This window comes from Globicephala melas, chromosome 15 (assembly GCF_963455315.2).
Source record: "Globicephala melas chromosome 15, mGloMel1.2, whole genome shotgun sequence".
Taxonomy (NCBI): domain Eukaryota; kingdom Metazoa; phylum Chordata; class Mammalia; order Artiodactyla; family Delphinidae; genus Globicephala; species Globicephala melas.
The window spans coordinates 38,052,909-38,075,554 of NC_083328.1; the positions used below are offsets into that span (position 1 = coordinate 38,052,909).

The 22,646-nt window shown below is 50.7% G+C and overlaps 1 protein-coding gene across 4 annotated transcripts in view; it reads left to right on the forward strand.

Moving 5' to 3' along the window:
- The first annotated feature begins 2,753 nt into the window (after positions 1 to 2,753).
- The window catches only part of NPRL3 (NPR3 like, GATOR1 complex subunit), a 33,390-nt gene continuing 13,497 nt past the window's right edge, over positions 2,754 to 22,646 (forward strand). The window contains exons 1-6 of one of the 4 annotated variants that reach the window (XM_060284392.2): positions 2,754 to 3,078; positions 7,612 to 7,681; positions 12,028 to 12,157; positions 13,429 to 13,503; positions 18,100 to 18,253; positions 19,423 to 19,504. In XM_060284392.2, the coding sequence (XP_060140375.1) occupies positions 2,961 to 3,078; positions 7,612 to 7,681; positions 12,028 to 12,157; positions 13,429 to 13,503; positions 18,100 to 18,253; positions 19,423 to 19,504 (629 nt within the window). In that variant the 5' untranslated portion in view covers positions 2,754 to 2,960. Of the gene's footprint in view, positions 3,079 to 7,611; positions 7,682 to 12,027; positions 12,158 to 12,400; positions 12,448 to 13,428; positions 13,504 to 18,099; positions 18,254 to 19,422; positions 19,505 to 22,646 lie in introns of those variants that run through there. The other 3 variants (XM_030872391.3, XM_030872393.2, XM_030872395.3) reach the window with 3 other exon arrangements.

Consider the following 22,646-nt stretch of genomic DNA (forward strand, 5'->3'; position numbering starts at 1 on the left):
CCCTGCAGTGAGCAGAGGCTGGGCCTGGGCACATCATTGTTCAGGAGACCATTTGTTCCCACTGCTGTTACTGGTGAGGAACCTGAGGCGCAAAGTAGGGCCAGCCTACCCTCGGTCCCTCTGGCTGCCGGCACCAGGCTGGATTGGCCAGGGAGTGACCATGAGCCCTGGTTTCCCTAACAGCCCAGTGAGGCAGACAGACAGACAGACAGACATGGACTGAGATACTGCCAGTGAAGGTGATGTGGGACTCGGACCCCGCTTCCTCCAGTCCAGCCCTCCGACAGCCCTGCACCTGGGCCTTGGGAAGGGTTGTATCCAGGACCTCTGGGAGCGGGGATCCTGGTGAGCTCCCATCACCATTCATGGATTCCAGTGCTTGTTACAATAAAAAGACATTAGCCACACAGCCAGAAAAATAAACAATGGATACTTTTGTGAAGGTTGCTAGCAGGGAGAGGGCCCTGAGTGGGTAATTGAGGAATGATGGTTTCTCCATGTCTGGGCCTTCCCCCAGCCCAAGGACAGCCAGGTTCTGGGGCCATAGGACCATCCAATGGGGCAGCAGCATGTCCAGGGAAGTCGGAGGAAGGAGGCCTGAGTCAGAGTCCTGGTTCTTATGTCTGGGCACCCGCAGATTCCCAGCACCCCCCTGGGGAGGCCCCCATTACCACAGCTAGCCCATCTACCCAGCTCTCCCAACCTCACATACTGCTCCTGTGCCCTTGTCTCCATTCTGGGGACATTCATGGGAACTGGGGGAGAACTCAGAAAACTTTTGATGATACATAAAATCAATATATTCTAGACTGGGAAAAAGGCTTGCAGAATCTGTAACAGAGGGTAACTAACCCTCGCAAAATAAAAATACATCAAAGAAGGACAAACAAACCAAAAGGAAACATGAAGGCAATTCTTAGGCTCTGGCAAATAATCAAGTGATACAGTTAGTTCTTCTCCTCAGTAATAAAAAAATGCAACATAACACACTATTTCCTTTTTTTTGAAATTTTGGGAAAAAATAAAGTCCATGCTATGCAGCCCTGGGCAGGGCAATATGTTGGTGGGCAACGTCTAAGACATTTCAGATGCATGTACCCGTTATCCTGGCAGATTCAACCCATGAATCTGTCCTGCAAAATACACGTTTGTGTCATCTTCAGTGCAAGAGGTTACTTTGGCAATGAAAATCTCATTCCTTAGCCCATTGGTTACTTTCTCATGCATCTGATGTGCTTGAAAAGATTTGGAAACAGTTGCAGTAGACTGTTCACTACAGTAATCTCCGGGGGAAGACTGGGATGGGGTGGGTGGGGTGATTTTTTTTTACTTTTTAAAAACAGCTGTACTGTGAGATAGAATTCACGTATCATACATTCCACCCATTCAAAGTGTGCAGTTCAGCGGGTTTTAGTATATTCAGAGAGTTATGTGACCATCACCACAATGTTAGAACACTTTCATCACCCAAAAGAAACCCCATCCCCATTAGCAGTCACACCCCCCCAACTACCCCAGCCCCAGACAACCTAATCTACTTTCTGTCTCTAAGGATTTGCCTATTCTGGACATTTATATAAATGGAATCATACAGTATCTATTTTTTCAAGGCTCACTCATGTATCGGTACTTTGTTCCTTTTTATGACTGAATACTGTTCCATTGCATAGATTATACCTTATTGGATTCACCTATTCATCAGTTGGAGGACAGTTGGGTTGTTTGCACTTTTTGGCTATTATGAATAGTGGTGCTATGAACACAGTACAAGTTTTTGAGTGGATGTATGTTTTAATTTTATTGGGTACTCTATGTTTAACCTTTTGAGGAACTGCTAGGCTGTCTTTCACAGTAGCTGCATCATTTTACATTCCCAGCAGCAGTGTCTCAAGATACCAATTTCACCAACACTTGTCATTTTTCTTTTGGATTATAGCCATCCTAGTGGGTGTGATGTGTTCTCTTTCTGGTTTTGATTTGCGTTTCTCTAACGAGGAATGATGTTTGAGCATCTTTTCATGTACTTCCAGGCTACTTGTCTATATTCCTTGGGGAAATATCTATTCACATCTTTTGCCCACTTCTCAGTTGGCTACTTGTCTTTTTCTTGTAGAGTTGTAAGAGTTTAAAATATATATATTCTGGATACAATTCCCTCATTAGATATATGACTTGCAAACATTTTCTCACGGTTCGTGAGCGCTGTTTTAACTTTCTTGGTCTTGTCCTTTGAAGCACAAAATTTCGCAACTCTATTCAGGACAATTAACTTCTTCTTCGGTTGCTCGTGCACTTGGTGTCGTATTTAAGAAACCTCTGCCTAGCCCCAGGTCACGAGGACTTAACCCCCGTGTTTTCTCCTAAGAGTTTTACAGAGTCAGCTCTTACATTTAGGTCCGTGATCCACTGAAGTAATTTTTTTTTTTTTTACTTTTTTATTTTAGTCCTTTATGTTTCTAAGAAAGAACTTTCTGCCCAAAGCAAGTGTTCCTTTTATAACGAATAAAGCAACATTTAGAGAAAGATTCCTTGAACCGTACGACTAACCCAGCCACACAGTCCCGCTAGCCTTCCCGCGGGCTCTTCTCCCCACTCCACAAAGGGACCGCGTCCCGCATGCGCACGAGCACAGCACCCAGAGACGGCCTCGCGCCTGCGCACACGGCAGCCTGCGCCTGCGCAAACGCCTTCGGTCCGCGCGCAAGCATTTTATGCGCGTTTGCCCCGTGCTGTTGCGCGAATCTCGCGAGCGTTGCCGGCCGCGTTAGGGGGAGCCTGGTTTGCGTCACTGTTGCGCGGGAGACGTCTGCTTGGCTCCCCTCGGCCCCCGCCCCCAACCAGTCCTTAGAGCGCTCTGTTCCGCGTCCCCGGCCCGTCCACCTGGGGGTCCCCACCGCCCCCCACCCCCGTCCCGTCCCGGCCTTGGCCCCGGCCAGACCCCTCCCCAGGCCCCCGGCGGGATGGGGGACAACACCAGCCCCATCAGCGTGATTCTGGTGAGCTCGGGGAGCCGGGGCAATAAGCTGCTGTTCAGGTACCCCTTCCAGAGGAGCCAGGAGCACCCGGCGTCCCAGACAAGTAAGTGGGCGCCGGGCGGAGGGCCTGGCGCCGCCTCCCTCGCCGTTAGCGGAGAAGTCGTTTCCTTTTTCCTTCTTATCGTACGGGCGGTGCCTTCTCATCACAGAGTGTTGGGGAAGGATAGAAAAGTAAAAAGAAGCAGGGAAAAAAAAAATCACTCATAGTTTTAGCATGCCAAAGCCACTCCTGCTAACGTTTCATCGGTGTCTCTGGCCTTTTAAAAGAGCTAAAGCACCGTATGAATGTATTCAGCTTGGATTAAGTACGAAATCCAGGTACATCGGAAGTTTTCTTTGACCTCTTCCCCCCAGTTCTGCTTCTCCTCCCTCGCTTGCAGGGATCACCACTTACCATGTTCATAATTGTTCCTCCTGTACATAGACACCAAATATACCTCCATAGAAAAATAGTTTATTGCTTTGGGTTTTTTCCCCCTCTCACATAGCTGTATTGTTCTCAGTCGCTCTTTTTTCCATTGGGCCATCTGCCTTGGAGCATTTTCCAACCTAGTAAACAGATCACCTCCCTTTTTGGTTGTACACAGCTGCCTGGTAAGAACATGCCCTTTCCCTATGGGTGGACGTGTAGGTTACTTGCAGTTTTTCACTATCATGAATGTTCAATTTGTAATTTATGTGATTTAAAAAATTACTTTTTAAAAAAATACATTTCATTTTTGGCTGTGTTGGGTCTTCGTTGCTGCACACCGGCTTTATCTAGTCACGGCGAGCGGGGGCTGCTCTTCGTTGCGGTGCGCGGGCTTCTCATTGTGGTGGCTTCTCTTGTGGAGCACGGTCTCTAGGCACGCGGGCTTCAGTAGTTGTGGCACGTGGGCTCAGTAGTTGTGGCTCGTGGGCTCTAGAGCGCAGGCTCAGTAGTTGCAGCGCGAGGGCTTAGTTGCTCCGTGGCATGTGGGATCTTCCTGGACCAGGGCTCGAACCCGTGTCCCCTGCAGTGGCAGGCGGATTCTTAACTACTGTGCCACCAGGGAAGCCCTAAAAATTACTTTTAAATTTCTAACTGTGGTACAAAGTTTTAAAGGTACAAATGGATTTAGATTATGAAAGGAAAGTTCTTTCATCGATCCTAGCCACCCACATCCCCTTGTAGGGTCAGGTGCTGTTACCATTTTCTTGTGCATCTTTGCGAAACCTTCTGTGTAAATACAAGCATATACATGCATTGTTTTATTTTCTAAACACAAGTGAGCACACAATTCACACTGTTCTGCCCTGTTTTCATTTTCACTTTACATCTTGGATATAGATTCAGAATTATCAGAATCATGGGAGGAATTTGCTGTGATTTAGTCATCCAGTCTTCTGTTGATGGGCATTTAAGTTGTTTCCAATCTTTTGCTAATACAATGTGAATGTCCTTTATGGATATATATTTTCATTCTGCAGAATATATGATCAATTCACAGAAATGGGGTGTTCATATCCAAGGGATGATCGGCTGTGTTTTTTTGTTTTAATTTATTTAATTTATTTTATTTTTGGCTGTGTTGGGTCTTTTGTTGCTGCACGCGGGCTTTTCTCTAGCTGTGGCGAGCAGGGGCTACTCTTTGCTGCGGTGCATTGGCCTCTCATTGCGGTGGCTTCTCTTGTTGTGGAGCACGGGCTCTAGGCATGCCAGCTTCAGTAGTTGTGGCTCGTGGGCTCCAGAGCGCAGGCTCAGTAGTTGTGGTGCACGGGCTTAGTTGCTCCGTGCCATGTGGGATCCTCCCAGACCAGGGCTCGAACCTGTGTCCCCTGCACTGGCAGCCGGATTCCCAACCACTGTGCCACTAGGGAAGCCCCTCCGCTATGTATTTTTAATAGATCAGATTTTTCTATGTTTGTTAATGAGATAGGTGAAAAATTGTATCTGATAGTAGTTTTTTTTTTTTTTTTTTTTGCGGAACGCGGGCCTCTCGCTCCTGTGGCCTCTCCCGTTGCGGAGCGCAGGCTCAGCGGCCACGGCTCACGGGCCCAGCTGCTCCGCGGCATGTGGGATCTTCCCGGACTGGGGCACGAACCCGTGTCCCCTGCATCGGCAGGCGGACTCTCAACCACTGCGCCACCAGGGAAGCCCTGATAGTAGTTTTAATGGGCATTTGCCTTCCAGCTGAGAGTGATCATGTTTTCCTGTTTTCAAAGCCATTTGGATTTCCTTTTTAGTGAACCACCTATTCATAACCTTTGCCTAATTTCCTCTTGGATTGCTTGATTTTTTTTCTTTACAGATTTGAAGGAATTTTTTATATACTTAGGATAAAAATAGACCTTTTTGACAAAGCTATACATATTTAGCCAGTTTGCCTGTGAGTTTTTTTTTAATAATAAATTTATTTATTTATTTATTTATTTTTGGCTGTGTTGGGTTTTCGTTTCTGTGCGCGGGCTTTCTCTAGTTGCGACGAGTGGGGGCTACTCTTCATTGCGGTGCGCGGGCTTCTCATTGTCGTGGCTTCTCTTGTTGCGGAGCACAGGCTCTAGACACGCAGGCTCAGTAGTTGTGCCTCACGGGCTTAGTTGCTCCGTGGCATGTGGGATCTTCCCAGACCAGGGCTCGAACCCGTGTCCCCTACATTGGCAGGCAGATTCTTAACCACTGCGCCACCAGGGAAGCCGTGCCTCTGAGTTTTGATTTTTATGGAGTCAAGTTTTCAGTCTGTTCTTTAGTTGTTTCTGAGTTTTGTTACACATAGAAAAGGCTTCTGCTCTCCAAGATTATTAACGAAAGGAGTCTCTCATGTTTTCCCGTGGAATGTTTATCTTCTTGTTTTAAAAATGTGTTTCTTTTGGTGTAAGGTGAAGGCTCCTCCCTGGAGCTGGTATTTTCTGGGCACTTGCTGAGAGCTGTGTGTATGCCCCCATTTGCCTTCTGGAGCCTTGTGGGGCAGGCGCTGAGATGGATGAAGAAAGATGTGGGAACATGTGGCCCACACACGGCTAGAGAGGGGTTGGTTCAGAATCAGTATAATTTTCTCTTCCGTGTGGCTGCCTAGTCCCAGCATCATTTTATGGACTCATTCACGTTGCCCTCCTGATTAGTTTTGCTGCCTTCATGGCATACTAAATTCCCATGTTTATATGAGTTTGTTTTCTGACTTTTCTTACCTCTCCCAATAATCTATCTATGTGTGGGTTCCACACAGATGAATTATTGTAACTTTATAGTGTGTTATACCATCAGGTAGGATTAGTCATTTATCATCACCTTTCTTCTTCAGCATCATCCTGGTGTTTCTGCTTGCTTTCCTTGTAAACATTAGCAGTGACTGTGTTAGATCCCACTCCCAAGCCATTGCTATTGTTTTGGGGGTCACATTAAACATGGTGATTAAATGGGGAAAACGGGATCTTTATGTTGAATCTTCTCATTCAGGAACATAGTCTGTCCTCTTTTCATCCTCATCACCCTTGTTAGCATTTCTGTTTTCTTCTTGGGCCTCTTGTACGTGAAAAACTTGCCTGTGATAAATGTCCTTAAGTCTCTTTTTTTTTTTTCTTTATTTTTTGGCTGCATTGGGTCTTCGTTGCTCCGTGCGGGCTTTCTCTAGTTGAGGCGAGCAGGGGCTACTCTTCGTTGCGGTGCACGGGCTTCTCATTGCAGTGGCTTCTCTTGTTGCAGAGCACGGGCTCTAGGTGCGCGGGCTTCAGTAGTTGTGGCATGCAGGCTCAGTAGTTGTGGCTCACGGGCTCTAGAGCGCAGGGTCAGTAGTTGTGGTGCACGGGCTTAGTTGCTCCATGTCATGTGGGCTTGAACCTGTATCCCCAGCATTAGCAGGCGGATTCTTAACCACTGTGCCACCAGGGAAGTCCCTGTCCTTAAGTCTTTAAATGTTATTATTTGGGTAAAATATTGTTGTTTTTGTATATGAAGGATATTGCTGTATGGACATTTAAAAATTCTTTCTTTTACCTGTGCTTTTTCCAGCCTAGTTGCCAGCATACACTGAGAGCGTGTGTGTGCGCATGTGTGCGTATATATATAAAATCCCTTTTTTTTTTAACTTAACATAGTAGCAAGAACATTTCCCATGTTATCACAGCTTCTTGGAAACTATAATTTAAAACTTTTTTTTTGTGGCCATGCCATGTGACATGCAGGATCTTGGTTCCCTGACCAGGGATTGAACCCACACCCCCTGCAGTGGAAGCATGGAGTCTTAACCACTGGGCCACCAGGGAAGTCCCAGTACCATGCTGTTTTGATTACTGTAGCTTTGTAGTATTGTCTGAAGTCTGGGAGGGTTATGCCTCCAGCTCCATTCTTTTTACTCAGGATTGCTTTGGCAATTCTGGGTCTTTTATGGTTCCATATAAATTTTAGGATTATATGTTCTAGTTCTGTGAAAAATATCATGGGTAATTTGATAGAGATTGCGTTAAATCTGTAGATTGCTTTGAGTAGTGTGGCCATTTTAACAATATTAGTTCTTCCAATCCAAGAGCAGAAGCCATCACTTTTAATGGTTCAACAACCTTCCTGTATGTGAATGGATCCTGTTTTCTTAGCTATTTTCCCCTTTTTGCCTTCACTCAGGTAAGCCTCGTAGCAGATATGCTGTCAACAGCACCAGAGAGCATGCCGAGGACCAGGACGGCGACTCCAGGTACGGGCTCTGCATTCACTCCGTGGCGGGCCTGGTCCTCCCATTGACCCAGATGTTTTTTCCCCTGAGGAACCCCGTGTTCTCTTTTCCACTTGGTCGGGGGTTTCAGGCAGACAGAGGTGGGGATTGTGTTGCCAGTCTCTGGCTTTCTGCCTAGTTTGGCTTTATGGTCCTGCTGTGGGCTGTGTGGTTGGTAGGGCAGGTTGGAGAACAGATGAAGCCGTGTCCCTGCAGGACATTTATCTCCCATGAGAGGAACGTGCAGGACAGCAGATTGCAGTGCTGTCCTCAGACCCTAGTCGTCAAGCACGTGTCCAGAGGTCAAATGTAGGTGCTTGGGTGCAGCACAGCCTGTCCAGGTGGTGAGGTGGCCTGAGAGCCAGGGCAGTCGTGACCCTTGCTTTTTAGGGCCCGGATGAAAGGCAGGTCCTGTTCCTTCCTGTGCATGCTACCCCTCTTCTCTCTGGGAAGTACTTTCTGGGTGGCAGCCTTGAGAAATGACCACTTCTGCCTTCTTATGTTCATTTTAAAGCTTAATGAATTGTAACTCAGGCCCAGATGAAGGAGAAAAGATTGTAAATTGCCAGTCCTGCGTGAGGTAACGTCTGTGGGAAAGTAGCTGAGGTCCCCATGCTGGGCCCTCGCCATGCAGTGCGTTAGTATGGTTTCCCTCAGTTCTCTGACATGGCACCATGCCTGCCATAGTGCTGTGTACTTCCAAGAGGGGATTGTATCCCTTTGTGTAAGGGTGTCAGGGACCTCTGGCATGACCAGTGACTGTCTAACATCCATGTGATGCTTGGGCTTGGATGCTGTTGTGTGTGCCCATTAGAGGCAAAAATGTTCCCATGGGGTTTATATGACACTTCTCTGGGAGGCAGGGATACAGTGGGGCCCTCCCATCCCCGACAGGGCGTACCTCCTGGGTGTTGGAGGTGCACAGAGCATCTGGGAGCCCCCAGAACGGGAGGGGGCAGAGTCGAGCTCTCTTCCGTGCTGTCCCTTCTTTTTTTGGCCAGGTCAGAGAAAAAGCCCTGTTCCCAAGTGTCTCAGCAGGAATGGAAGGTCTTGACTTGTCTTCCAGCTAGGCTGATTCATCTTTCTAAATGTGTTTTCTTTCTTAATCTCTAAATGTTAGTTTTTGTAGCAGCGATTTTATTGTGTTACAGTATATTTACCAGACCTTTCACCATCAAAACAAGGGAAAAGTATTTTTCTAAATTTTGGAAACAACAAACAAATATTGAGGGAATTCCCTGGCGGTCCAGTGGTTAGGACTTGGTGCTTTCACTGCCAGGGCCCAGGCTCAATCCCTGGTCAGGGAACTAAGACCCCTCAAGGCATGTGGTGTGGCCAAAACAAACAAACAAACATTGACACTTGTTTTTGTTTCAATTTGCTATTTATGGCAGTTATGTCATGATGGACATAGCTCTGTCTTTGTGCATGTTATGTCAGCAGATGCTGTATAAAGTATAAAGCCACTCAAGTGTTTTTTCTGTCATCAGTGTGTAATATTAAGCTCTGGTGAGTGGATTTCTCTGTGGGCCAGACTTGCTCAGACAAGCAGAGTGGCCAAACAGCAGAGGGACCTCCCTGAGTGGCCACTTAGGGCAGTGTGGCTTTTAACTTGAGCAGCACCTGGCTTTCTGGTTGGCTGCTTTTGGAGACCCCGGCCTCTCTGGGCCCAAGCGGGGAAAGCGCTTTCTGTTTGGCCTTTGGATTTGGACATTTATAGTCGTGAGCTAGGCCACCACTCCTTGCCTCTGAATCTCAGTCCCCATCCCACAGCCCGGCTAACTTAGGTTCCTGGAATGGTGGCTGAGGGCCAGGGCTCAGGCCCATCTGAGGCTCTTTGTGGCAGAGCAGAGGTTTTTGGTGGAGATTTTTGGATATCACAGTAAAAAGTGAAGTCTCTGGGGTGGCGGGAGGTTGTTTTTCTATCTGTTATTGGTGTGTCCTGAGTCAGTGGGTGGCAGAGTAGAGGGAGGTGTTTGTTCAGATAGGGCGGGTAGTGTTGGCACTGGGTCAGGCTCTAGGGCAGCAGTGTTTGTTAGGTTCCACCACGCTGGGCCCTCCGTCACCCTAACTGGGCCCTCAGATGCGGCTTCCTGGGCAGAGTGAGCCACTGGGGGCTTTTGAAGAAAGCATGTAACGATTCTGGTCTAAGACACTGGAATCTTCCATCTCTGGTTTAATCACTCCAGGGAGCAGTATTCCAGGGAGGAGACACCCACAGGGGAGGCCAAGGGCTCTGGCTGTGGGGGCCGCGTGTCCCAGAATGTCTTTGATGGTATCGGTGTCAGAAGGTCTGACCGCAGCCCAGACTGTGCAAGTGGAATGGCAGCCCATTCTGACAGACCCTCTGCATCTGGTTTGTTTGGGAGCCACAGGGCGACTTAGGACGCCTAGAAGACCACGTCAGTCCTGGAGGAAGGCTGGACACCAGCGTGACCCCCCCCCAGGCTCCCCACCCTCTGGAGGGGAGAGGCTTGGGAAGTCCCGGGCTTTGTCTTGCTCTGTGCAGGTCGAGCGTAGCCAGGCCCTTGCTGCAGGTGGCTCCGAGTCACTCCTGCATCGGTTGGTGAGCCCTGCAATGTGCGAGGAGCCAGGAGCCAGTGGTCCCTCTCCTAGATCTGTTTATCCTGGAGGTGTTTGCTGTTTTGGAGTTGCAGCAGTGTGCAGCACCCTTCCCTTCTCTGAAGGGTTCTGGTGTGAAGTGCTTCCCTCCCCCTAGAGCAAGGGCCTCCTGGAGAGAAGTATCTGGTGTGGTGCCCGTTCACCACAGCTCCTCGGGAAAGCCCAGGACTCAACGCTGAGTGTTTGTCCTTGATGGGCTCTTTAGGACAGCATGCGGCCCCAGGGAGGCTGGAGCCCCTCTCAGCACAGCCTGTCCTCCGACCTGCGTGATGGAGATGCTTTCCCAGGTGGAGAAATGAGCACAGGACTTGTCTGCCTTCTGGCTCCAGGTTAGACACGGTGCATCCGAGTTTCCAGAGTGGAGGCCCCGAGCCTGGGCTCTGAGATAAGAGTCTGCACTGTCCTCTCCTCCCTGCAGTGACTCTCCCTTATCTGATCCCCCCCCCCCACCCCCCAGGCAGGAAGGAGACCTAAAGGTGCAGAAGAGCCTGGAAAAGGGGCAGTTTTACAGGGATCATATCCAAACTGCTCTTACCTGCACCCAGTCATTCCTCCTCCATGGTGTCCAGCCCTGTCCATCCCTCCGTCCATGTCAGTCAGTGGGTCTGCACATCTAGTGCGTCTGGAACCTTTCTTCCCTAATAAAAGCTGGAAGGTTTAAGTGTTGAGGGTAAGGGAAGGGCCCGGCAGCCGAGCTGTGAGGAGAGTGATCAATACGCTGCAATTCGTGCTTCCCCTCGGCCTTCGCACAGCACTGAGGGGTGGGGGTCCCGGGAGCTGAGGGGAGCAGCCCAGCACGCCTGGGCCGTTGGGGAGGCCCCCAGCCTGACAAGCCACGCAGGCTCCCGCAGCTTCCTCCTCTCCGGGCAGGTGCCTTGCTCCTCCTGCCTTCCCAGGCGGGCGGGGGCCAGGGTGGCAGCACGCACCTTCCGCCTTGTAGTTCTGGTGACTTTGCGACCCTAGTCTTGGGGATTGCTTGAGAAGGGAGACTGTCGGGGGACTTCCCTGGTGACGCAGTCGTTGAGAATCCGCCTGCCAATGCGGGGGACGTGGGTTTGGTCCCTGGTCTGGGAAGATCCCACATGCCGCGGAGCAGCTAAGCCCGTGAATCACAGCTACTGAGCTTGCACTCTAGGGCCCACGTGCCACAACTGCTGAGCCCACGTGCTGCAACTACTGAAGGCCGCGCACCTAGGGCCAGTGCTCCGCAACAGGAGAGGCCACTGCAATGAGAAGCCCATACACTGCAACGAGGAGTGGCCCCCACTTGCCACAACTAGAGAAAGCCCACGCACAGCAGCAAAGACCCAATGCAGCCAAAAATAAATTAAAATATAGGGACTTCTTGGTGGTCCAGTGGTTAAGACTTCGCCTTCCAATGCAGGGGGTGCGTGTTTGATCCCTGGTCGGGGAACTAAGATCCCACATGCCTTGGGGCCAAAAAACCAAAAACATAAAACAGAAGTAATATTGTAACAAATTCAATAAAGACTTTAAAAATGGTCCACATCAAAAAATAAATAAATAAAAAATAAAGGAAAAATCTCCAATGTCCAAAAAAAAGAAGGGAGACTGTCAGAAGCTTCCAGGTCAGCAGTGGGGGCAGAGCCACCCTGCGCGCAGCTACCCCCTACCCCTGGGGCAGCAGGTCTGGTGCTGTGGCACTTGGTTAACTCTCTTCCACTCTACCTTTTTTTAATTTTAAGGTTTTCAGATGTCATTCTGGCAACAATTTTGGCAACCAAGTCTGAAATGTGTGGGCAGAAGTTTGAACTGAAGATTGATAACGTGCGTTTTGTTGGGCACCCGACGCTGCTGCAGCACGCGCTGGGCCAGGTACGCCCTCCCTGGGCTGACGCGGGCCTGTAGAAGGCAGCCCCGTGCAGCAGATCCCATCAGGTGCTTGCCTAGCTGCACCTCCTCCTGGGCCCTGAGGGCCTGGCAGAGAAGGACACAGGCGTCCTTGCCCTGGTGTCTCAGCCCCTGCCCTTAGCTTTTGCTGTTTGCGTCCAGCCTTTCTCCTGACTGTGGCCTTCTACTTTGTAGATATGATGCCGGTTTCTGCGGGGAGGCCAAGAGAACGAGTTAAGCAGCGTTTGTCAGATTCTTGAACTTTATATGAAGTGGTACAAGCATTTCTTCTTATTAAGTGATATCATAGCCAATATTGTTATTAATTTAGCTCTTACTGTTGTGCCACACCCTCTCTATGCGTTCTCTGATGGGGCCTGAATGCACTGTTGTTACCCAAGGGAATTTGCACACCAGAAGCTGCCAGTCAGTCCTTTGCACACAATGTCACTTAGATTCTGAAGGGTTTTGATGTGACAGCACAAGACTTAGCTCCACTTACACAATCCAGAAATCCCGTGAGGGTCTGGGTTGTGGTCCTCGGATCTTCTCCATGACTAAGCCCACAGGAGGAGCTTCTGAGACATGGAGGCACCAGGGCAGGGGGCCATGGCTGAGGAGACGGCTGTGGTGGCACCTATGCTGCTCAGACAGGCTCAGCCCCACTGATGGCCTGTGGGTGACGGAGGGGAGCTTTGGCAGTACCGGCCTGGAGACATGGAGGGACAGGGATGGTGACAGGCCTGATTGAGATGGCCCAGGGACTCCTCTGCCCTCTGGTGGCAACACTTGTAGGCAGCTTGGTGTTTGGGCCCTGGGCTGGCTGGGTGCCCCAGCGGCAGCCCTGTCTCTCCTGGGTGGGAGCATTGTCCTGAGTACTTGTCCTGCCTGGGAGGACTCAAGTGGGCACGGGGGTTGGCGTGGGGAAGGGAGGGTCTGCTCAGGGAGCAGTCCAGCCACTTGAGCACCTCTCCACCTTTTCTCCTCTGGGCACCTCAGCTCACTCGAGGTGACTGGGACAGTCTTGTCACTTTGGGTCACAGCACCTTCCTGCTCCTTTCTCCACTGTGACTGTCTGTCCATGCAGCCAGCACTTGCCTGTGCAAAGGCACTGGTCGCTTATCAGAGACCTAGGGCTCTGTTTTTCTCTGGTTCTGCTGTATTCTGGAACACTTTCCCTGCCTGAAGTAATAGCTCTAAGTGCTTTTCTTGGGAGGTGGTGGCTCTCATTCACTAGAACTGTGCCTCTTTCACAGGTCTCCAAAACAGATCCATCTCCGAAGAGGGAGGCTCCCACCATGATTCTTTTTAATGTGGTATTTGCACTGAGGGTGAGTGTATAAATGGCTGAAGAGCAGATCAGGGAGGCGGGGTGGGGAGGAGGGTTGGGGAGGGCGGTGGGGAGGGGGTGAGAGGGCAGAGCTCATTTCCAGTGACCGTGTTGTTGACTTAGAGCTCAGACCGCTGTGGGCACGGCACTGGCCCTCCTGGGGGCTGGAAGAGTCTAACTTCATTGTTTCCCTCTTTTTTCTTTTTTTTTTTAAGTAAAATATACATAACATCGAATTTACCATTTTAACCATTTTAAAGAGACATTTTGGTGGCATCTGGTAGCAGTGTTGTGTAACTATCACCACTATCCAGTTTTTGTTGCCCCAAAAGGACACCAGTTATTCCTCATTCTCTCCCCTCCCCCAGCCCCCAGAAACAACCAATGTGTTTTCTCTTTCTGTGGATGTACCTGTTCTGCATGTCTCATATAAAAGGGATCCTACAATATGTGACCTCTGGTGTCTGACTTCTTTCACTTAACATAATGATTTTGAGATTCATCCATTTTTTTATAATCTTTTTTTTTAATTGAAGTGTGGTTGATTTACAACGTTTCAGGTGTACAGCAAAGTGATTCAGTTAGGTATATATATGAACTATTTCAGTATCTTGTAATAATCTATAATGGAATAGAATCTGAAAAAGAATATACATGTATATCTATAAATACATATATATCTCTACTGCTATACAGTAGGGATATATAGCAGGTCCTTGTGGGTTTTTAAAAATTATTTTTAGTTTTTTAAAAAAATAATCTTTTAATTGAATCATCGATGTTATAATGTATATCAGTACTTTATTCCTTTTTGTGGCCCAATCATATTCCATTGTACGATAGACCATACTTTATCTGTTTATCTACTGGTGAACTTTTGGTTTGTTTCTACCTTTTGGCTATAAGAACAATGCTGTTAAGGACATTTGTGTACAAGTTTTGTGTAGGCAGGTTTTCCTTTCCCTTGGGGTCGATAGCTAGGAGTGGAGTGCTGGGTCACGTGGTGACTCTATGTTTAACCATTTGAGGAGCTGCCAGGCTGTTTTCCACAGCAGCTGCACCGTTTTACATCCCCACCAGCCATGTACGAGGGTTCCAATTTCTCTACATCCTTGCCAACACTTGTTATTTTCTGTTGTTTTATAATTAAGTGTAATTATTTCTTTTGGCAGTTCCCAGCACTGTCTGAAGTTGTGTTTTCACTAGTTACAGGGAATTTCTTTTCAATAAAGCTGTCAAAATACAAGGGATCTAAATAAATATAAAAAGCACCCCTGGGTAAGGACTGGCTGGTATTACTATGAAGGGACTTTGAAATTTAGGAAATGTATATATTCCATACTGTTAAATAATGGCATTCCTCAGACATATCCCACTATCGGTTTTCACCAAAGAATCCAGTAGTTCTTTCTGGCTGGGCACATGTGAGCTGCACGACGGCTTTTGTACAGAAGTGTCAGTGAGAAAGTGGCTAGATCTTGGTGACAAGGAGCAGTGTGCTCTGTACCCTTTGCTGAGGCGCGGGTGAGCCTGAGCAGGAGGGAGCCTGTCATATCAGGTGCCTTAGTCTCAGAGTGTTTTTCCCACTGAGGCTTTTCTGTTGTGGAGACCACAGGTCTCACTGAAGAGTTCAGAATCAGAATAATGCTAGGGAAGAGCTCCTAAATGGGGCTTCCTCCTCTCTGAAGGGAGCTTAATCCTTAAAACTGGCCCACCTTGTTGATAAAGAAAGAGCTGCAAGTTAAAACAAAGCCAGCTGTTCCTGATGGCTGTCCCAGGGCTTGAGGTTCCGAGAGGAGACTCTTACTTTCTGCTTTGTGTACTTCCATAGTGTTTGCATTTTCACAGTGTCCCTTTATTACTTATATCATTACGTAATACAGACATCCACAAAGAGAACTCAAGTTAAAGACAGATAAACCAAAACCATGACCAGTGCTCTCCGCCCGTCAGCACTGATAGCCCCTGTGGGGTGGGCCATGAGAAGCAGCCTCGGCCCCACCCTGGATGTTGCTGGCAAGCCCTCATCTCTGGGGAGCAGGGTGTGATAGCGGAGTGTATGACACCCATGGACACGACAGTCAAGAAAACAGGCAGATTTTAAAGTTGTATGAAGATTTTTATAATAAGTAGGCTGGAAATAATCCTGGTATCCAGTAGTTGGGGAATGATTAGACAGGATAGTGGTTTTACACACTGGAACATCCTGTGGCCACTGAAGATGAGAAATGGGGGCGAGGCCAGACCCTGGAGCGGGTGGGTGGCTCACTGCCAGGTTAAAGCAGTGGGAACAGGGTAGTGTAGGATTTCAGAGCACAGAGGCCGTGAGGTGAACAGTGGGAGGAATTTAAAATAGCATAAAGGGTGGGCCAGTTTTTTTCTTCTTTTCTGTAGTTATTTTAAAATGTACATGCTAAAAAAAAAATGTGCACCCTTTTTACTTTGAAAAGTTGTAAACAAACCCTGAGCTAGTGACAATAGATTGATGGTCCTTGCACACCTGTCTCTGAGATCCCACAGCTGCTGCCTTGCACCCTGGCTCCATCTGCCCCCAACCCATCGCTCAGGTATTTCAAGACAAGCCTCAGACCTCACGTCTGCTCACCCCACACACTTCAGAAGGCGTCTCTGGAAAAGGGGGGCAGCTATTTTATACCATACCTGACAGAGCTCACCGTAAGCTGGTATCAGCTAGTACCTGATCCATGGAAACGTGCCCTAGTTGCCACAGTGTTTTTTCCCGTTGACCTGTCTGAACCTGGGTGAAAACCAGAAGCCAGCCCACACAAGCTTGGGGCTTGTGTCTCCAGGTCTCTGACTCGCCCCTCCTTTGTCCTGTGAAGGGTCCACGGTCGGACCCATCTCAGTGTGCAGTCAGGCTTGCTCCATGTCCGTGTGTTTCCCGCAAGCTGAACGTTAGCTCTGAAGGCCTGACTGGATTTGGGGACAAGTTTCAGGGTGAGAAAATCTCGCAGGCAAATCCCTACACTTCACTGTTGCTTCACGTTGCGTGTGGGGAGAGTGGGTGTTTCTCAGAGCTCCATTCAGGGCTGACACATCCTGGGTGGTCGCTTTCTCACTGTGGCCCCACGTAGCCCAGGCTCTGTGGGCACCCTGAGCCAAGCCTGGCCTGTGCAGCCGGCTGGGACACCCAGGCTTGCTCCATCCTCGCTCATCCCGGAGTGTGAGCGAGCGGCCCCAGACGCCTGACTTGCGACACCGTTGTGCCCTAGCCAGTAGGAGCATGATGGAGGCTGAGGCTCTCAGGTGTGACTGGGCTACTTCTTCAAGGGAGTAACCACGCGCCCAGATCATTCTCCTCTCTCTGCTTTGCTGCGGGGAGGAATTTTACACAGATTTCTCTAAAATCGAAAGCAGAACATTTTGTTCTGAGGCAGTTGTGTACACCCTATACCCCAGACCCTCCGTCCCGTGACCTTGCGGGGACACTTGAGGGGCTGTCCTGGGCTTGGGGCAGGGCTGCTGCCCGTAGGTGGGCCCGGTCCCCACACAGGTGTGCTGCCTGGGGTGTGTTCTGTTTGCGAACATGGGTCTGTAGGAGCTCAGAAAGTGTCTCCAGCTCCGGGTGGTGAACGGGTTTACTGAGTCAGGTCAGGGTCAGGCCCAGGAGCCTGGCTGTGGACACTCACCGCAGGGCCCTGCCTGTAGATAACCGGGAGCAGGGCGACCAGAGGTTCTAATCATGGGCACCACTCCTCCCACCTCCACCCACGGGATGACTCAGCTGTTCTGGCGGCCTCCTGGAGCGCTGAGTCACTGTGGCTGGTTATCTGCTCTGTGTCCCATCTTCACAGACCCCACAGCTCCCTGCCCCACCCTTGGCCTGGGTGGATGCGCCCGCCTGGCCTGGCTGTGGCCCCTGATAGGTCCCAGAGTGAGCATGGGCGCGGAGGGAAGGGGATGGCCTGGCGCCTCCTGGCTTCTCTGTTAGCCAGGGTCTCAGGAAGAGCTGTTTACCCTGAGGACAGGTCTTCACTGAACAGTGGGCCTGGTGCTTCTGTTTCTCACACTGTGTCCTTGTTGTAACATGGGCTGTGTGACCAAATTCTCACACAGCCGATCCTGTCCACTAGCACTCAGTGGCATATTGGTGACCGCAGACACTGCCAGGGGTTTTGCTCTGTTCTGAGCACTTGACATGTTGACTGATTGCTGAGAGAGGGGCCACTGTTCTCCTTTCTCAGATGAGAGCCTGTGACCCGGGGTCGCACAGCAGGTGGCTGATGGGATCTGTGCCTTCCATTGTGCCACTGGGCTGCCTCTGTCACGTCCAGAGTGGATGCCTGAACATCTTCTGCCTTCCTGCATGGCCCTGGCCTGGGGCCCTGAGCATGGGCACCTCTCTCTGCTTGTTAGAAATGCCTGTGTCCCCCCTCCCTCCCCACCGGGGACCCCCACGGAGCCATCTGTGTTCCGTCCAGGCGGCCGTTCCATGCCCACGTTGCTGGGACAGGCCCTAGAGGGGACCCGAGACTGGGGACAGTGGTGGCACCCAGAGAGGGGCTCTGAGTGTTGCTGTATGTCCTCCCCGAGTGCATGTGCTACGATCGAGTTGGCTGTGGCCTCTCTCCTGCAGGCCAACGCTGACCCATCGGTGATAAACTGTCTGCACAACCTCTCCCGCCGCATTGCCACCGTGCTGCAGCACGAGGAGCGCCGCTGCCAGTACCTCACGCGGGAGGCCAAGCTGATCCTGGCGCTGCAGGACGAGGTGTCTGCCATGGCTGACGGTGAGGGCGGCGGGCGGCTTCTCTGGGCAGGGACCCCATTGGGTGGGCCGATGTGGAAACTAATGGTCTGTATGGTGGGCTGAGCACGCCCTGGGTGCACAGGAAGATCCCCAAGGGACACAGCTAGGCCCGGATTCCTGAACTGATGTTCCAGGAGTGGCTTCCCAGCCCAAAACGTTCCCCTCCCCCCAGACCCCTGCACGGTGGCTCTTCGTGCAGGTCAGGCACCGCCTGCCCCGCCCTGGTCCTGCTGGGCAGTCCCCTGAAGCAGGGGGCATGCAGAGGGGCAGCAGGAAGATTGAGCTGGCGGGGGGGGGTAGTTCTTTGCTTTCACCTAAATTGAAGGGGGACCCAACTGAGTTATCAGCTGACCAGTTATTAAAAGTAATGTCTGATGATAGATCCCCATGAGGCTTTGGTGTACTGTCAACATTTCAGAGCAGAGAGATGCCCACCTGTCACAGCCTGTTCACCTCCGTCTTCTCGGGTCAGCACCTCCATAACAGAAGAGAAAACTAGGAACAGATTTGCCAGTGAACCTGGGCTAATTTTAGCAATAAGTAGAAGTGTACATGAACTCTGTCACTCGGGTGCATTTCTTCAGTAAAAGTTATCTTTTGTTGTTTGACAGTTAGTTGTCAAAATGTGTAATATATTTGTTTTGCCCAGTTATGTACTAGCTAATAACAATCCAGAAGTTTTGTTTTTTAAACATTCTCTTTAGAATCTGTGACTTTTTCACAGGAAATTTTTAAAAGTTCAATTTAAGTACATATATTTTTTGTTAGACATTTATGAGAAAAGATTAACAAGAGACTTTGGATCATGAAAATAAATTGCACTGGTGTAAGTGTGTGGGGGAAGGAGTGGGGTGAGGCAGGGAGTGATTGGTCTGAGGTGGGGGTGGCTCTGGCAGCCTGCGGGGAGCCTGCAGGGTAGCTGCAGAAGGGTTTCTTCCTGTGAGGGCTGTGGCTACAGGGTCAGGTTGGGCCACTGGTGAAGGGTAAATCCAGACATCCCGTATAAAGACGGTTGAGCACACCAGTGGAGAATTTCCTGATGTTTGGTTTACAGCCACTTAAAATTCTTTTTAGGTTAAGCCTGTCTTCTGGCCTGTGCAAGCTCCTCGCTGTGCAGACTCTGAGTCCTCTGTGTTACAATTCTTGCAGCAAATGATGGGCCTCAGTCCCCGTTCCATCACATCCTGCCCAAGTGCAAGCTGGCCAGGGACCTCAAGGACGCTTACGACAGGTGAGACGGTGGTCTGCTTCCCATGGGCCTCCCCGGGCTGGTGCCGTTTCCCTGCTGTGCCTGAGATGGGGGGAGGCTGGGGAGGAGCCCCGCTGGGACGGTCACCTCCAGACTTGTCTTTAGCCAGAAAATGAAGCTGAAGAAAGCTGAGCATGGGACCTGAAATGCACGGTGATGCTGACTGAGCGCGACACCGTGCCAAGTTCCAGGCCCACCTTCGTTAGGCGCGGTCACTGTCACCACCTCACCCACGAGGAGACTGAGGCTCGGGGGCTGGGGCTGGGGTTGGCTCTGCTTCCCCCGCACCGGGGTTGTGGGGGTTTGGGACCCTGAGTGTGTGAGGGCAGCAGGTGTTGGAGACACTGCTCATATTAGTGGCTCAGCACCAACTCTCTTAAACGTGGACCAGCAAGGCACTTCTCTTCTTTTTTTTTTCTTTTTTTTGCGGTACGCGGGCCTCTCACTGCTGTGGCCTCTCCCGTTGCGGAGCACAGGCCCCGGACGCACAGGCTCAGCGGCCATGGCTCACGGGCCCAGCTGCTCCGTGGCATGTGGGATCTTCCCGGACCGGGGCACGAACCCGTGTCCCCTGCATCGGCAGGCGGACTCCCAACCACTGCGCCACCAGGGAAGCCCCACTTCTCTTCTTTTTAAAGAGCGTCCGTGTGCCTCTGACCACTGCTCCCTGGCCCTGGGTCTGCAGTGGGGATGGGATGGGGAATGGGGGTGGGGGGCTGTCTGCCCAAGTGCACCTGGCCAGTTGGCTCACCAGAGGCCTCTCAGGGCTGAGGGGACCTTGCAGCACCAGGCATGTTGCTGGACAGATAGTGTGTAGGTGCAGGCCTCTCTCCTCTCCACCACCCCCAACTTCCCCACATTCTCCTCTGCTCCCGCACCTCCCCCGCCCCGGCTTTCTCGGGGCTTCGTTCTGTCCAGTGGACCCACATTCCTTGCTGGAGGTGGACTTGATCTGAGAGCTGGGGCCACAGCACCATCGGGGATCTTCACTGCAGCGTGTAGGACCTTTAGTTGCGGCGTGCGGGATCTAGTTCCCCGACCAGGGATTGAAGCTGGGCCCCCTGCACTGGGAACGTGGAGTCTTAGCCACTGGACCACCAGGGAAGTCCCTTTCTTTTTTTTTTAATGTTAATATTTTTTCTGATTTCACCAATGATATGTGTTTATTATAGACATTTGGGAAATATAAAAAAATATAAAGGAAATAAAAATCATCTATAATCCCATACCCAGTGATAATCACTATGACCTTTTGGTAAGTTTCCTTTTTTTTAACTTAAGCCTTTGAAAAGGTCACCTGTCCTTTGAGTTTGAAAGTCAGAGCACAGAGTTTCTTTCCCGTTGCACCCTCGCCAGGTTTCCTTCCTGGTGGCAGGGTGCATTGCATCAGGCAGCCGAGTGTTGTGCGCCCTGTCGCCAGGTGCTAAAGCACATACAGTGAACCCTTTCATAGCCAGAGCGCACTGAGTGCACGGTTCGCCCTTTACCTCCTCACTTGAACGCGCAGCTTACCGACAGACGTCTGTCTGTTGGTAAATAGGGACTGACTTCTTGCTGCACAGCTGCCTGCCCCCTCCCTGGGGCATCATTGACTCCAGCTTTTGCTGCTGAAAGACGTGCTGCTCAGCTATATGCGTGTTATTTCGTGCGAGTGCTTGTGCATCCATGAGATAAATTCCTAAAAGAATTGCCGGGCTGAATAGGTCAGGTGTGCGTGTCATTTGGAGGCACTTCCTTCTGTGGCTCGGTCTGCATTCCCATCAGCAGCACCTGAATCAGCAGCACCTGAGCTTTGCCAGCACAGGGTCTTGTGAGCTTTTGGGTTCTGCCCACCGTGATGTGTGGAGGACGGGGTCTCAGGGCAGCTTTATCTGAACGCAGGTGTGCACGACTTCACGTGTGGAACATCCCTGTTTCCTTTTCTGTGAGCGCTCTGCTCCGACTCCTCACCTGTTTTGTTTTTTTTTCTTTTTTGGCCCAGCTGCACAGCTTGGGGGATCTTAGTTCCCCGACTAGGGGTTGAACCTGCGCCCTCTGTGGTGAAAGCGTAGAGTCCTAACCACTGGACCGCCAGGGAAGTTTTCCCCCCTCACCCGTGTTCTGTTGGGGGCACAGGTGCCTTTATGTGGGAGGGAGAGCTGTCCTTTGGGGTGTGCGTCCGGGCTAGAGTTTCCGTTTCTTTATTTCGGTGACCTCTGGGCGTTGGGGGAAATCAGAGCAGCGTGAAACGCCCCTTGCTGCATGATTGCCTTGGTTTCTGGTCCCTCCTGCTCTGGAGACCTCTTGGCGAAGCCTTGGTCTTGACCCAGAACAGATTTCTGGTCTTGTAGTCTGACCCTGTCTCTTTTTATCCACATGATCACATGGCAGTTTTTCCTGCAGTAAGAGAATTACTGCCCTCTGGTCTGGGTGGGCTGGTATGAGAAACCCCTTCCTTGGAAACTGTTGCCATTTTCTGAGTGGGAGTTTGCATGCCTCAAGTAGGATTAGACTACAAGCGAAGTCCACGCTAACGTGGAATTACAATAAAAAGCAGACCAGAACCAGACTTTATGTTCCTAAGTGAATAATGAGCTGTGATTTCTTAGGTTTGAATTGTGTTGGAAAGTTGGAGGGAATGAGGCCCTGGAGAGTTGGCTGCTTCCTTGGTGACCTGCTGGGCCGGCCGAGCTGGGGCTTGGGGCAGCCCAGCACCCTCTAGTGGCACTAGTTCCAAGGACAGGAGTCAGCGTTTGCGGCAAAAACAGCTGCCAGGGTCCACCATTCAGCACTTAGATTCCTTCCAGAACCGAGGTGTGTCAGTTTCCTCCAGGTGAAACCACCCCATCCTTCCTATTTCCAGACCTCACTCTGACCAAGTGGGGTCTGGAAACAGGCTCCTAGGTCCTGGGTCCGGCCCCAGTGAAACCGGCGGTGCTTCTCCCGCAGGAGTCCCGGGGGCATCTGTGTCCTCCCCGTCCCCTGTCCCCGCCTGGCAACAGCAGCGGCTCTGAGACTTCCCAGGAGCCCCGTGGTCTGTGGCCTTCCCTCTGACCCACCAGGTCCATGTTGGCCTCGAGGGTCTGGCCTGGCCCACTCTGCTCCTGCAGGGTGGACTGCACCTTGGAGCTAAGAAGGGGAGGCT